The following is an 11729-nucleotide window of genomic DNA, read 5'->3' as shown; positions in this document are numbered from 1 at the left end:
TACTCGCTCAAAAATCTGAGGGATCCGGCCCCGTGATAAATTTTTATATTCATAACGAGGTTGCTGATTTTATAAAAGAGTCTTTGATTACTTGCCCAACATTCGGGAAGTAAGCCCATCAAAATGAATCGGCATAAGTGTAAGGAGATGGGGGACAGTCCATCAACGCGTAAGAGGCCGGGTGACGGTCCAGCATAAGGTCCTAATGCGACCAGGGTGATGACTAACGAGGAATTCGTCCTTCTACTAGTAGAATAGTAACATGATTGATATCTTTGCCTGATCAGCCAGGTATCGTGGTTTATGCCAAGGTTTTCCTCCTTCCAAAATTATTAGGTAATACAACTCTGTTTATACTTTTCATAATAGCGGTTTTCAAGGAGTGTATGAAAGAGACACACACACACACACACACATATATATATATGGACATAATGAAGTATCTCGTAACTTAATTTTTTTAAAATGATATTTCAAAGATTGTTATTATACAAGTTGTATCTTGTAGCTTCATCTATGTGATGAAATTTTGAAACTAATTACACTTTGAACAGTGGAAGTTCAAGTAGTATTCGGAAAATATATAAGTATATTGGAGTATGTTGCAACTTCATCCTTTTAAGCTTATATCTAGTAAATGATTATCTTATGCATGACTAAGATTTTTCAGAAAGATACTTTGCACTACTGAACAAACTATATATATATATTGAAAGTATATATATTGAATATTTTGTGACTTCGTCGCGTTAAGATATCAAACTTGGTTCATTTTATCTTGACCAAGATTTTCATAAAAAAATATTAAAAATTACATATATTATTGAACAATTATATGCTATTTTGGGGGGCTGTGTTGCTCTCCCTTGCTTATTTTTATTTATCACAACAATAGATATGTGAGATAGACAGGATCAAGCTCCCAATTCGTGAACGGATAGGAAATGTTTCGCAGTTTCCTGTAGGCGTTGATGCCGCTATGACCGAGGTAGGAACTACCAATAGGCTAGACTTTCAACTTTTGATGTACCAGACTTATGTATATCTATGAATTGTTATAATGGCAAGGAACATGTAAATTTATTCAGAAATCCTTTTGAGGTGTAATAACTTTTAATTTGTGGATCATGATTTGTATTATTTTGGATTTCATCTATGAGACTATAATGTGTTGTGGAGTGAGTATTATTGTAGGGTCATAGTATGCAGTTGTTTATTTAATTAAAGTAAAGTGTTATGAATGAAAATAAAGAACGTGACAACCCGGATCCCCGACCCCGGATTTGGGGATGTTAGAGCAATTCCAATGGTAGATGCAAAATAGCTATTGTTATAATATAACATCAAAAAGTGCATTTTGGTTCTAAAATAAAACTTGCTCTCCAATGCTAGTTGTATAAGTAGTTTCAAATTTCCATAAATCTTTTAACTTTTACTTAATTTAATATTATTTTGATACACTAAGATGTACAAGACAATAAATATTTAACTTTTCCCCTCCATTTTTAGTAATAGATGATGTGGTAAGGATGCATATATGCATCCTTGGTTTCAAATATAGAACCAAGGATGCATATATGCATATTTGCATCTAAGTATGGCACCCCTTTGGAGTTGAGTTTTTTTGCATTTGGTGCAATAATATAGCAATAGCACCAAAAATAGCATTGCATTGGACTTGCTCTTACATATACTCTCCATTTTCCTTCGAATATTTTTTCCCTCACATAGATATCATTACGGGACTTGGGGGGGGAATCATAAAGAGAGGAGTGAAGCTTTTTACCTTTATAGGGGTCCAGCCCCGCCGTGAGAAAACCCATAGCTTTAACCTTGTCCAAGTTGGTGACCATCTCAGCTTCTTCCTTGAACCAAGCCAGATAATCTCCAAGTTTTTCGTTCGGCCTTTGTCTGCAATGGACCGGGGCTTCAATATCTTTGGCTTTTCGGCACGAATGGGAGTAGTATTTCAAAAACTTTCTCTTTAGCTATTCGTATGAACTGATGGATCTTGGCTTAAGGGACTTGTATCACATTGAGGTTGTTCTCTTCAGGTATGTTTTGAACATCTTACATAACATGATGTCGTTGTGACCCATTCCCATCATCAATAGTTCATACTTATCACAGTGATCTTCGGGGTCGTCGTTCTCACTAAATTCATTTATCTTTGGGAACTGCCACTCGTCGCCCGGCAAAGGTCGGTATTGTTCAATTTCCTCTGTCACAATTGGCTCTCGATCGACTCTTCTATCACCGAACATAGCTTTCTCCAGCCTACTCAACCTGATTTGGTACCCATCAGGTTCTTCGTCCGAGTCCGAAGAATAATAGGTCTTTGAATATTTCCTTTTGGAGTTTGAATCAGAGTCAGACTCATATTCTTTGTTATACCCCCTTCGGTCTTTCTTTGGCTTGGTGGTTACCATTGTTCGGTCAGCCTTCGGAGCCTCGTGAACTGCTTTCTCATGTAGCTCGATTTCTTCTCTCTGGAGCTGTAGAGCTTTCAGCCGTAGTGCATCGGCCTCCCTTTGTTTCGCCCTGGGTTCAGCTTCCTTCTCTGCTTGTTTGTTATGTTTCTTTTTGCCTTTCTCTGCGGCTAATTTTTCAGCCCTGATTTTAGGCAGCAAAGCTTCTTCTTCGGGGGCCAGTTTGAGTACTCCGTTAGCGTCAATCAACGATTATTTCGATATTTATCCTCCTCACGTGTTGTGCCACGTGAGGAGGGAAACCGGGTGTTGTCCCATTATTGATTGTGTTCGTCATTCTCTAAGTAACTCGTAACAATTCTCGTAATTCCCACAGACGGCGCCAAATGTTACGCCCAGATTTCTGTGGATGCAGGAATACTCTTCAGTCTTCCAAGAACTTCCTTCAGGATTAACGTGAAAGGGAAGAAAATGAGAGAAATTGTCCCCCGATTCACCCCTGGTGTGAGAATCAGTATACTGGGTGTAAGATAGGTTTGAGCATAAAAGAAAGTAGTAGAGTGTTTTAGAGAGTTGTCCTTGTTTCTTACATTCTTAAGGGTATTTATATCCAAAACTTAGCATTAATTGTTCGTCCGTTATGCTGAAAAGGCGGACGAGCGTTTGGAGGTTAATAATGGGATGACGTTACCCTTTTGTAGCCATTACCAACGGTTAACTGAAGGATTGGGTCTTCGGGCTTTTGGCTTTATGGGCCTTCGACCAAGAACCTCGATCTGTTCATGGGCTTTTAATCGTTGGGTTTGAACTGGATCTACAGTTAACGGTAAGCAAGTGGACAACCAATTCTCTCTCTGAAAATGGATCTCCCCTGTATGAGTTTATATATAAGCAAGTGGGCAGATTTAACCAATTCTCTGAAAATTTACGAACAAGGGTCTGATAACAATAGGGCCGATCATCTCGCCCCATGTTTAATATTTAACAGAATTCACACAATTTAAAATCAAGTTTATCCATGTCTCTGGAAAGCCAATTTTCCTCCTTCTAGACATTCTAACATGTCATATACTACCTCCGTCCAAACGAATTGTATACATGTATTGTTTTTACGTATTTCGAAACTTCTATAAAATATAGTTTTTTTAAAAAAAAATAAATAAATAATTAAACATAAAATTTTTATTCAGAAAAAAAAATTAAAAAAAATACTGTGCAGTTATATTTTAAACGAATATTGAAAAACGTGTCAAAAAATGACGTATAGAATTCAATGAATGAGATAGAGGGAGTAGTATTTTACTCGCATCCAGCTTAAGACCCACATTATATTACCTCAAGTCCCCTGCTGCTTTCTTCTCTTGACTCAAGGGTTATGAAGAATTTCGAATGAAACCATCACGTTACTAAGTAACCTGAGACCACTGTGGCCAACAAATTTTTCAGTATGCATCAGAATTGGATTCTTCGACTTTGGAATAAGAACCAAGTTAGCTTAATTCAATTTGTTAGGAAGCAACCGCTGAGAGAATACATTTAACTTATATCAAATCATATTTTAATTTTACTTTTGTATAAATATCAATGTGAAACAATACTTAAATTGGTCATACGTATTTTTTATTCAAAATATTACTTATTTTCTGCGGAGATCTCGTAAGGCTAGAGACCGTGGATGGGTGTGTAAATGAATTCGAAAGAGGATCTGGATTCAAATATGAAAAATCTAAGATCTAACTCTCAAAGCGGCAAGACTATCATAATTACAAATAATTTCACAAATTTCGGGATTCTTGCGGTAAAATATCAAATAGTCAAGCAAATATTTAGTTTATGTTAAATATATTAAGTTCTATCTAGTAAAACTACGAATCTAGAAATGTAGTCCGCTTAATCTTAGCCTGCCATCTGATCATAAAGTTCAGAAGAGAGGGAATGGTTGATATATTCATATTTCTTTGTGGCTAGTCAGACCGGAAGATAGTGCATAACTATTAATGTTCATGGGCAAAAGAAACCCAGGGAACAATTTAACAACTACAGCAAAAACGAAATATAGATCTGACTTCTCAATATCATTCCTGAGCCTACAATAGTAATCATGATTACATGTATAGCTATAGAATCGGAAGCAATTGCTAAACAAATTATGCTAATGGCCAAATAACAACAATTTTCAAAGAAACAAGACAGAATCTAAACAGTTTGCAGTTTGCATTTTTATTATGGTGTAGGGGTTAGAAACAAGAACATTTTTTCACTTAATGTTTCTCATCCCCAGATTCATATCTAAATTGTAAATAATGTACGGGTCTATAAAAGAATTTATAGATAAGGACATCTGGCACAAGAAGTCCTGGCAATATAGAGGCACTAAACACTACAGGCCTCGCCTTCTAAATTTAAGATGAAAACAGGGTTGAACAACAATTAGGGTACAATGTCCATAGATTGAAGCATTGTATATTAATCCACCAGCAAAGTGCACCTCCGTTTACTAGGCCGTTCACCATTCTTGTCATGGCATGCCTACACAAAATTTAGAAACATTAAAAAAAAGTTTGCTCTGCAAGGAGCCTAAGTAAACAGTTATATGATCCATCTAGAGTTATAAACTATGACAATGAAAGAATAGCGAAAAGTAAGTCACTTTAAACAATTGAAATGGAGAACATCCTCCTCTAATAACACTCGTACTATGACAAATATATACAGGACAAATCATTTCTAAAATGAAAGATATCAATTTGTTTATCTCTGCAGTACAGGAGAATGTAGTTTCCCGGTTTAACCACACTATATTGCAACAATTCAAAATGTTTTGTTAATTATAACCCATCACATCTACTTGTAAAAGTTATTTATTGTTCCTGTTAATTTCTAACAACTCATTTAAATTGTTATGAACAGTATGAGACAATTATGTGCATTTTAACATTGTGCTCAAAAAACTTTAGCGGGGTGCAGGTGCACAACGCAACAGCCACCATCTTCCAACTCATGTGACTTTACAGATGTTTTGTAATTTCTTAAAAAGTTGAATTTGTCTTTTTAGTAAAGAATCTTTCACATGAAGAGCCCTACAAATGTGCTAGTTGCATACAGTACATTCTGTTGACCATGGTAGTTTAGTAAAACAGTTCAAGATGTAAAAGGAACCTTTTGTTAAAAAAAAAAAATATAAAGGAACCTCACAAGTCACCTGCTGATCAAGGAAATGAGGGACTTGGACTCTCTTGGAGCCATCAGCTAAACGTTTGAAAGGTAGTCTGTTTTGTGAAGCACTCATATCACTGCATAACTGCAAGAATACCAACAAAACAACATTATAAAACTACAACACGCTGATAGTTTATCAACTTTGGGCTGCAAAGAAATTGGCATGACTTGACGATTCTATAGATAAAACCGAACACCGTGTCTGATTCATCATATCTGGGATTAAAATTCTTGGGCTATTAGCTAACTTATTTTAAATTTTCTTTGACATTTCATTGAGAAGCTACCCATAGTCCACGGTCTATTTTCATGGGATTAAAATACCGAGTGAAAGGGGTGGATTAAATAATCCTACAAATGAACAAGCACGTGACCGAAACATATTCATGGGATCATCTTCAGGAATTAAGAATGAAAAGCAAAGGGATAATAGTCCTTGCAAACAACAATTGCAAGGGTTAGTGCTTATACAGAGAAAATGATTCTCAACTAAGGAAAAATAAATCAGTAGGAAAAGATTATTACGTAGTAGAAAAGCTAGGTACTTGCAGCAAATGGCATGTGTTAGCTCTTACATAATAGAGAGTTGTTGTAAAGCCTATGTGAAGTTCTCAGTAGCAAAACCCAGATAATACATGTAAGATTGGACCTATTAAAACTTGAGGGAACGAAAGGCAATAATAATATACATGTGTACATAAAACTAAAGAATGTAGGGCTCAAAAAATACCTGATCTTGAATGGTTTTAATTAACATGTTTTGGCAGCCTGATGCATACACATTTTCCAAATTGGGACACTGAATTAGCATGCTCTCTGGATAGAAAGTAACACCAAAAGTTAACAAGAAATATAGTAGTCAATCGTATAAGTAGGTAATCAGCCAAACAAAGAACAAATACATACCAGGGTGCAAATTTTTACATGAGTTTAGGTTGAGATCATTGAGTTCCGGACAGTTTAAATATAAAGCCTGCATCAAATATAAAACATTTTAGAACTAGGACAGGAAATAACCACTTAGCCAACATTCTTCATGTTACCGACTAAAAAAAACTCACATCTAAGCCGGAACAACCCCACAAACTTAATCTCTTCAACCGACCATGCTTGATTATCAGCTTTTGGTACATGAGATGTAGTTTGCTGTTTGACGGTTTCTGTAAATCAGTACTAGTATCTTCTTCAGAAGCAAGATCTTGTTCATACAAATCACAGATGGTCATTCCACAATCCATAAGTTCTAGAAGCGGCAACTGTGCAGTTGCAAATTGTATGCCACCTGTAACAAAAGAGAGTGAGATCCTAAGTTCATGAAAAAGATGTAGAAAAATACAGACAGGGGCTCATTGAGATTACTTGAAGTGATATTTGGACAAAGAGCAAGAAGAAGTTTGGATAAAGTGTTCGGGAATGCGTTGCAAATCATTCCTATTCCACTGTCACTGATACTAGACCTGAAAGCATAATTACAGTTAACAATGTAATCATGAAAAGTTTACAACACACAGAAACACTGTACCATAACAAGTTGAAGCAATTAAGTAAAATTTAACTTCAGTAAATGTGCACGTCTTTTGAATAAGAAAATCAACAACGAAAGTTCTGTGACATTTCTTTAATTTTCTTGAAGGAGGTTTATAGTTCTAGTGTCATATTGTCTATCAAGGACAAGCCCTGGTTGCTCTTTTTTAACCAAAAATTTAGGATATATAGACGAAGTGAAACTGCAACATACCCACTCAGATCAAGCAATTCCAGATTTTTGTAACTTGATGCAATTGCTGCAACAGATGCATCAGTAATTTCAGTTCCGAGGACAAGAGAGAGCATTCGCAAACCCCTGAAGAATGAAGCAAACATCAAACTTCTGTATATTTCTAATCTTCTATAAGTGCAGACTAAATAAAACAGAATAAATCACATGGAACTTGTAAAAGTAGATACATATTACGAAGAATTTTATCATTTAACATATTGATTATTACAACCTTAGCAGTAGAGTAATTAAATAACAGTATATGAAACATCAAACAACAAAAGAAGAACTGGACAAACCTCAAGTTTGCAGCTGTAAGAGAAAGCACAACAGCATGTGAAAGTCGAATAGATATAATGCGTATGTTTTGTAATCTCGGGCAGCTTCTTCCCAGACCATCTACCGTGGTAGTAAGATCAGTACATTCGTTCTCTTGGCGAGAAAAATCTAGGGAGATTTCCTTTAAATTTGGGCAGTTAAAAACCTATATAGACAATAAAAACCCAATTTCAAAACACCAAAATACAGATAGCATAATACAAATATTAGACATTATAGGACCAAGGGTTGCAGAATATTCACCATCTTGGTCAGGGAATGAAGACTGGAAAGCCAAAGTGTGGATAGACTTGACGAACAAATAGTAAGACCGCCAAGGTTACTACACCCTTCCATTCTAAGACTTGATAGACAGCGTTTATCAGCTACAAAGCGACCCAATTCATCCCTGCACCCAAAAAAACATTAACCCAAATTCTCTGCTACAACTTACAACATACACAATTTACTAGGATAGGATGAAAACTAGCACCAAGTAAGAAGTTGAGAATTCACTTTGCATGAAAGGTATAATACAATAAGAATATGACGCAGAAATGTAAACAATATAAAAACTTCATGTATAGATCTTGTAGATGACATTGATGAGTAAACTAAAACAAGATACAAATTTCTGGAAAACGTGGATGAAATTGCTCATTTAATTTGAACTGAATAATCAGTTCAAGAGGAAAAATAGATACTAGATGAAGTGACTGCCAGAGAAGGGAAAAGTCAAAGTAAGTCCTGCACATCATGTAGTATTTTATAAGTATTGCATATGAGTATTCAAGCAAGGCAATGTCAAGCGACATGCAGGACACAAGTACAAACTAACTCAGCTTCTTAATATGTGGAAGAATGCTTAAACATGATTTGGTAAATAAAGTGAATGACTTGAGTCAAAACATGTGAACTGTGATAGCTTGAATATGATTGATTGCTAAACCAGATTCTAATAAATGTCAAATGAATAAGTCTGGTTCCACTATAAAAGCTAGTGAGCATCTTCCATTGCATCCAGTACAATACAGGCACACACACACACACCTGTCTGTTTAAACTGAATACACAATAGATATTTAGCAAGAAAACAAAGGTTCTAATTTTACCCAGTAATCCGATTAACTGAGCTATCAGAAGTGAAAATCTCCAAAGATTGCAAATTAGAGCAAGAAAACGCAATGCAAGCCAACATCGTTGCATCCACATCACTGCAAATCCAAAACTCAAGCAGATGAATACCTCAGCTATAGAAAAATTATTTCAATCACATCATTTCAATATAGATTACTCTGAGAAACCATCCTTATATATTCACTTTTTATTAACTCAAGTAACACAACAAATCCATTAAGCATCATTACAGATCCATCTTCCAATTCATCAGCACCAGTCTCAATTTATTGCACCATTTCTATCAAATTCATTTTGATCATTAATTAACACAAATAAGATGCAACAAATCTAATAAGTAGAGACTGGTTGATCAGTTTGATCAGCAATAGTCTCCAGCAATTGCACAATTTCGATCAGATTCATTTTACAGTAATTCAATTAATAAAAACACATACATTGCAATAAATCCGACAAGTATCGACGATACCGAACCAAGTTCAAATCGATCAGCACTAGTCTCTATGGTTTGCACGATTTCTATCAAATTCAATTAACATTAATTCAGATAATAACACACATACATTGCAATAAATCCGATAAGTATCAACGATACCGATCCAAGTTCAAATCGATCAGCACTAACCTCTATAGATCGCATAATTTCTATCAAATTTATTTATCAATTAATAAACACACATACATTGCAATAAATCCAATACGTATCCAATTTCAAATTCATCAACACCAGTCTATATATCGCACAATTTCTATCAAATTCATTTATCGATTAATAAACACACATACATTGCAATAAATTCAATATGTATCGATACGTATCCAATTTCAAATTCATCAACACCAGTCTATATATCACACAATTTCTATCAAATTCATTTAATACACACACATACATTGCAATTAATCCAATTAGTATCGATACAGCTTCTATCAAATTCATTTCAAATAACTTCAATTAATTAACACAGATACAATACTATCAAGTTCATTTCAATTATCTTCAATTAATAAACACACATACTATACAATAAATTCGACAAGTATCGATCAAATTCATCAGCACCAGCATACATACATAAACAATCACACAAACATACAATTAACACAATTGTGATTAGATCTGGAGGAATTAAAACCTTTCCATACGAAGCGAAAGTCGAAGAAGTCCGGGACATTTTTGAACAACAGATCCAGCAAATCCAAGCTGAGACCTCACAGGAACGCTAAGCCTCAATTCCTCAGCCGCCTTCCAAATCCTCCTAGAAGTATCTCTCCATCCTTTACACACTTTCGCCGCAATCAACAACTCCATCGGCGCTAATCTCCTCATCACCTCATACAAACAAATCCCTCTCAACTCCCCTGACATCATTTCCACGTCATCGCTCTCCTTAGCCACCTCAAGATCATTATTATTCTCCTCGTTCTCGTTCTCCGACTCCGCCGCCTCTTCGAAGGACAGAGCGCGGCGGAGGCGAGTGTAGGGCTGACGTGGCGGCCGGGAGACCGAGATCGGCGTCGCCGCCGATGAGGTCGAGTCGGTCGGCGTGACGGCGGATGAAGAAGATGGAGGAAGGTGACAGATATGGCCTTTCTTCGGTTGACCGCACCTGCCGCAATTGTAACTCCCGCGCTTTTTTCCGTTGTTTGGCCGGAACGCGGCGGCGAAGTCCGCCGCGCCGCCCGGAGTTGCCGGATGCGGCTGGTGCCCTTGCATCTATCTCTCTCTCTCTCTCTATAATTATATAAATTTATCTTAAATATTAAACAAAGTGAAGACTGATATCTGGTAATTAAATCTGTGTGTATAGGTTGTAAGTATAGATCGAGAAATCTCTCTCGAGAGGAGAGAGAGTGAGAGTGTGGGGAGAGAGATATAAGGGAGAGGGGCGAGGAGGCTGGTCTGAAAGGCGCGGGAAGATAGGATTCTTTGGCGCCCTCATTTCGAAATTTATTTATTACCCCCCTTTTTTTATTTTTCTCCATTCTCTTTTTTTCTTATTTTGTGTCATCAATGTAGATTTCCTATTTAATACCTTGCTAAAACGTGAGTGATAATATGCAACGTTATAAACGCTAAATTATTTTCCTTTTTAACCAAATAAAAAAGCTAAATTTCAGGTGGTGATTCCCTTATAATCTTCGGATACTCCTTGGATTTTTTAAATAATTCGTATTTGGCAGATAATGCTATATTTATTAGATTTGGATATTTTAGATTTTCAGAGATTGATATGTTGAGACTCTGCGATTTTCCTTTTTTATATATAATTATTATTGGTTGTGTAGGTAAGCATCAGATCAGACGTGTACAAGCCACATGCCGGCAAGGAAATGCTTAAATTGTGACTCTTTTTTTTTAGTTTCCCAAGATAAAATTAAAATTAAAGTATTATTATATCAAATTTGAGACAGTAAAATTATTTCAAGAAATGATTTAATTTAAATTTATAATTTTATTTGATGAAAATTTAGTAGAAGAATTCATATTATAATTTATTAACAATAAAATTATTTAAAGAGATTAACTTTAAGTTATAAGATTTGTTTTTTTTTCAAGATATTTAAGTAATTAATATTTTTATAAAATTTACGTATATGAACTCTAAAATTGTGACTCGCCTATTATTACGTGAGCTAGTCAACACTTTTTAATAAATAATATTTGACATCAATTTCAATCAAAAAAATTAGATATTGAAAGTTAAGTGTAGTATATAGGTTGTACACGGATTAAGAAGAATTTATCAATCCAACTCAATTAATTCGGATTTTCAAAATTTCAATACAAACCGAACCATTTAAATTTGTAAACCAAACCATTTTATTATAATTCGGTTTGAATTGGTTTGATCGGTTTAGTAAAT

The 11729-nt window shown here is 35.4% G+C and overlaps 1 protein-coding gene across 2 annotated transcripts; it reads right to left on the bottom strand.

Annotated features, from left to right (window-relative positions):
* Positions 1–4626: 4626 nt before the first annotated feature.
* On the bottom strand, positions 4627–10765 carry LOC141708490 (F-box/LRR-repeat protein 17). Of its 2 annotated transcripts, none has more exons than XM_074512145.1 (11): positions 9999–10765; positions 8838–8939; positions 7990–8134; positions 7707–7891; positions 7387–7491; positions 7008–7105; positions 6710–6930; positions 6555–6621; positions 6379–6464; positions 5625–5730; positions 4627–4958 (listed from the first exon to the last, which is right to left on the bottom strand). In XM_074512145.1, exons 1-11 carry the CDS (start codon positions 10577–10579, stop codon positions 4948–4950), a joined length of 1707 nt encoding a protein of 568 aa, XP_074368246.1. In that variant the 5' UTR covers positions 10580–10765; the 3' UTR covers positions 4627–4947. The 2 variants fall into 2 exon arrangements, with proteins under 2 accessions (XP_074368246.1, XP_074368245.1); XM_074512144.1 differs by having other exon boundaries at positions 5632–5730.
* Positions 10766–11729: the final 964 nt, after the last annotated feature.

The sequence above is a fragment of the Apium graveolens genome, chromosome 2, assembly GCF_009905375.1.
Source record: "Apium graveolens cultivar Ventura chromosome 2, ASM990537v1, whole genome shotgun sequence".
Lineage (NCBI taxonomy): Eukaryota > Viridiplantae > Streptophyta > Magnoliopsida > Apiales > Apiaceae > Apium > Apium graveolens.
Note: the sequence above shows the minus strand (reverse complement) of the source record. Positions and strands in the feature narration are given on the sequence as shown.